Source organism: Eimeria necatrix, genomic scaffold (assembly GCF_000499385.1).
Source record: "Eimeria necatrix Houghton genomic scaffold, Enh_scaff202, whole genome shotgun sequence".
Classification (NCBI taxonomy): Eukaryota; Apicomplexa; class Conoidasida; order Eucoccidiorida; family Eimeriidae; genus Eimeria; species Eimeria necatrix.
In genome coordinates this window covers 50,758-55,540 of record NW_013655115.1, presented here as the reverse complement: position 1 = coordinate 55,540, position 4,783 = coordinate 50,758, and the positions used below count along the sequence as shown (strand labels likewise).

At 52.3% G+C, this 4,783-nt stretch overlaps 1 protein-coding gene across 1 annotated transcript in view; it reads left to right on the top strand.

Moving 5' to 3' along the window:
* Positions 1-1,449: 1,449 nt before the first annotated feature.
* ENH_00027380 (hypothetical protein) overlaps positions 1,450-4,783 on the top strand; it is a gene marked incomplete at both ends in the record, with an annotated part of 5,339 nt that continues 2,005 nt past the window's right edge. Inside the window, 6 exons of the mRNA XM_013584738.1 lie at positions 1,450-1,589; positions 1,976-2,276; positions 2,570-2,885; positions 3,072-3,530; positions 3,693-4,226; positions 4,479-4,625. Of these exons, the coding sequence (XP_013440192.1) occupies positions 1,450-1,589; positions 1,976-2,276; positions 2,570-2,885; positions 3,072-3,530; positions 3,693-4,226; positions 4,479-4,625 (1,897 nt within the window). The remainder of the gene's footprint in view (positions 1,590-1,975; positions 2,277-2,569; positions 2,886-3,071; positions 3,531-3,692; positions 4,227-4,478; positions 4,626-4,783) is intronic.

Here is a 4,783-nt window from a genome sequence, read left to right as displayed (position 1 = left end):
CCCCGGCAACCGGGTATCGAACCAGGAACCAACAGATAACTGCAACCTCTAAAGTCTGCCGCTCCACCAACTGTGTAGTGTGCAGGAACTACAAAAAGGATTGCGGGTGACCTTCAGAGGGTAGCTAGCTTGTGACATATAAGTGGTTAAGGTACTGAACGAGTGCGGAAACTTCTTACTAGTAACGGAGTAAGCCAATTTATCAGCAAAATAGCATGTATAAACTACACATAACTGTGAGTACCCGGAGATTGGGGCTGGCTATATCACTGGCAGCGGTGCGGGGCACCGCCCGTAGTACACTGCGTTCTCTGTAGCGTCTACGGTGCTGCACAACCCTCAACTCTGGCGCTCTATGAAATCTTCTCTTCTACAGACGCATCGGCCGCGTAACGTCAACTAAATTATTAGAAAGACAATTTTGTTTCAAGTTCTCAAAATTATATTTCATAAAAGTCATTTCTTATCGTTCTTGCTTTGCTGGTCCGGTGAGGATGTGACGCGCACCGGTGCCGGTGTTTTCGGCAGCCCCAATCTTAGGGCATTCGCAGGCATTTCTAGTTTATACATGTTAATTTGTTAATAAATTGCATTTCTATTTCACTAGTAAGAAGTTACAGCGCTCAATCCGCGTCTCAACCTCTTAACCGCATATAGGTCATCTGTAGTGCACAGCACCTACTGCTGCGACTACACTGCTACCTGCCCCCTCGAATAGGGGCCTACGATAACCGTCTACCTTCATCGCATTTCGTTGAAACAGTAGTCCAAATATCACGAAATACATTTATTCATAGTTTTCAAAATCTGTTGTCCTCAAAATCCCCCTCACTCGGGGTTCTCGCCTCCTAGGCCCTGCGGGGAGGAGGTGTAGTGCACAGGCACTACAATAGGGCTTGCTGGTGACCTATAGACGATAGCTAGCTACAAGGGGTCGCAACACTGGAGGAGGACAGGACCCTCCTACAAGGATCAAAGTAAGGCAATTCGTCTGCGACTTAATATGCATAAGCTAGAGGTGCCTGAAATTGCGTGGAAACTTCGGAGGGCGGAAGCGCCCGCACCAGTGCAGGCCTCCTCCCCACAGGGCCTAGGAGGCGAGCACCCCGGGTGCAGCGAATCGAACAACAACAGATTTTGGAAACTTAAGAGTTACTGAATTTCGATAAATAAAAGCTACTCTTTAAAGGAAATGGGCCTACGTTAGGTGCCGATCATAGGCCCTGCTTGAGGGGCAGGTAGCAGCATAGTCGCAGCAGTAGGCGCTGTGCACTACATTTGGGTGCTGTTCCGGGATTGAAATCTTTGTTCTTTCCGGACTTGGGAGTAGAAATACTATGTTCTAATAACTCATGCCTAGAAATCTTCGCTCGGTAAGGGATGCATCTCCGCAACGGACGTGTTATTGGCCCCACACCGCAGGAGACTTCTACAATGTCAGTCAACAAAATGCCGAGCGGGACGCCAGCCCATCATCGCCACGCGACTCCGAAGCCCACCGTGGCAGAGCGGCCGCATGGGCATAAGGAGGCTCCCCCGCAGGTGATACCTATGACCAATGTTATGCCAGGGAACAGTCCCTTCGTCACGTGAGACCAATTCCAGTCCGCTATGAGTGTGATAAGAACTGTTATAGGGGGGACCGTGGAATCCGGCGCAACGATTCCCATACAACCAGAAGACGGCAGCACTATGCAGACCTTTCTGCTGCGCATCGAACGCCGGCACACCCAGATGGGATTGGAACCGCGCGAGTGGGGAAATGCACTTATAGACCACCTTGTGGGCCCGGCTCTAACGTATTTGATGTATCTACGGAGAACTATCGACCTAAGCGACTAGGTGACAGTACAGCGCAGGCTTTTGGAGCGGTTTGACAGAACAATGTCGCAGAGTCAATTGTTAACGGAGTTGGCTAAAGTACGGTGGAATGGTAACCCGAAGGAATACACGGACCGGTTTGCGGCTGTAGCAGAGCGTGGGTTGAGTTTTCCCCCGACGAACTCGCGGACTATTACTGCACCGGGCTACCAACAGACCTCCATCTTCTAATAACCAACAACGGACAAGTGAAATATCAGTCGCGGGAACAAGCGGCGACCGCCGCAACACGGCTCTACGAGCCCAAGCAGAGTGTGCTGGAACTCCGAGAAAGGACCAGTCGAGCCATTAGGGCTGCCGTCCAAGCTAATGGACCTCGTGGGCACCACGAAATTGAAAATCGCCCTGGGGGAACCCACGCGAACTGCTTTGAGTGTCAGGGTCGCGGACATCCGGTACGTGTCTGCCCCAGCAAAGGGGAACGTACCAGACGTCTGGCGGAAATCTGCAAGAAGTGTGGCGGTGTGGGACACTATGCTCGGGACTGTCCTACGTATGAACGAGTCCAGCCCCAGTCGGTGGACAAGAGCAGTAGGGCGCCCACCCGTCCTAGCACTGAAAAGACAGAACGATTAAACGTGCGGGCCTAGGCGTGGTTGGAGACGAGCGTTCTAGGCCGCGTAGCCATGGCAAAGGGATGATGTGTGCGGTAGCGACAGGCCCTAATGCCATTCCAGTCTCCTTTTAGTGGGGAAACCAACTCCTCCGCACTGCGCAAAGAACTAATACGAGCGATGGGCACGCGGAAGGGACTCAGCCGCTTTCGGAAACGCGGCGGGAGTCTGGGTCAGCGTCGATCCTGAGTGAAGAGATTCCGGACGCGACGACGGCTACCAGCAGGAAGTCTGCAGAGGCAACGGAAGACGGCGATAGGTCAGACGCGACAGAGATTGTGCCCCACTGGTGGAGGGAGACTTGCACAAAAGAGTCTTACGACCAAGGGGGAGCGTTGTGTTGTGTGGGTGCGACGGCGGTACTTCGCGTTGAGCTCGCAGGGAGTCCTTGTGAGGCCCTCTTCGACACTGGGGATTCGAGAAGTTTCATTAGTCCTGAAACAGTCGAACAACTGCAGCTGAAAGTGCGGAGACTTCCAAAAGAACATAGGTTCACCGCAGCTACAGGTGCACTACTACGCATTGATCGGGTTGTGACGGGATTGACGCTGTGGTGCGGACATGCACGTTTTTCAGGGGACCTTCTAGTGGGAACCATTCCCTATGACTTAGTCTTGGGTTTGGATTGGCTGACGGAACACAAGGTGGCCTGGTATTTTCAGTCTGACAAACTCCGAACCTATGTGAATGGCCAGTGGTGCGAGTTACCGGGCGTTCGGACTGGTGAAGCAACGCTGCAAGGTGGCAGCCCCACCGTAGTCCACCCAAGGACCCCAGCAGAGCAAGCATATGAAATTTTGGCCAAACAAGTGGCGGGTATGTCAGCCGAGAAGGCAGCTGTATTCCTACGCCCGCCTCCAAGGAGGTATAAGTCCCACGCGAAGACTAAGGCGAAGGCGCGGATAACGTCGCTCGTTCGTCAGGCGGTGGCTGATACAAAGGATCTCAGGGCTCCATTGCACGGCTTGCATCTCATACTGGCTTTGCCCGAAGCCGGTTCGGCAGTGCCCCTGAGGCTCTTGGATGAATGGCAAGGTTTGCTTTGTTGCGCGTGAATTGGGAATCAACCCACGTCCTCCGGCTGGCATAGTCCTTTGGCCTCAACCGCCTCGGTGGCAGCGGAGAGTGGCGAGGAGTCTCCCTTGCATATGGCAAAACTCGAGCACACTCTGTTCGACGAATGGATAACTTCGCCAGAGGCGCAGGATATTCCATGTGAGGTTGCCCAGGTGTTGCACGAATATCGAGCGGTTTTTCCCGATACCTTACCTAAGGGATTACCGCCGAAGCGCCCTCATGATCACCATATTCTACTTGTGCCTGGAAAGCATACAGCGAAATCTGCAATATACCATATGACCCCAGATCAGCTCACATTCCACAAACAGGAGATAGCTAAATTATCCGACAATGGTTGGATCGGACCGACCTATTCGCCTATTTGCTCTCCTACGAACATGGTAGACAAACGTGATGATGTCTCCGGGGAGCGGAAGATGCGTAAGGTTGTCAATTACCAGGCTCTAAATGCCCTTACGATAGCCCCTGATTTTCCACTACCTCCCATTCAAAACATTCTGGAGCTGCTGGGAGGCGCCAAGTATTTTTCCACCTCGGATCTTGAAGCAGGATTCCATCAAATACGTATGGCTAAGGAGGACCGGTGGAAGACGGCTTTCCGGTCCGTTCTCGGACTATTCGAGTGCTGCGTGATGCCCTTCGGCCTTAACGGTGCTCCAGCTACATTCCAGGCCAACATTAATGCCTATCTGCAACCTTTATTGGGACAGGGCGTTATTGCGTACCTAGATGATGTACTTATCTATAGTTCCGAGCTCTCTGGGCACGTTTCTCTCCTGCGATAAGTCCTCAGCATTTTTCTTAGATACCAGTTCTACCCAAAATTCCGCAAATGCAAGTTTGCAAGGCAAACAATTACATATTTGGGTTATATCACTTCTGCTGCGGGGATCAAACCTGCAGAAGATAAAATCGCAGCCATCCGACATTGGCCAGAGGTGCTGGAGAGCGAAACGCAAGTGCGCCAGTTCCTCGGTACCATCAATTACTGTCGCATGTTCATGGGACCGAACTATGCAGACGTTGCCCGGCCGCTGGTTGATCTTACGCGTAAAGACGTCAGTTTCGAATGAACAGAGCTTCACACGCAAGCGGTGCGGCAGCTCAAACAGCGCTTAATCGACTTCACTACATTACAAGTCCCTGACACGACGAAACCCTTCGAGTTATACACAGATGCCTCTGGTTATGCGATCGGAGCAGTTCTC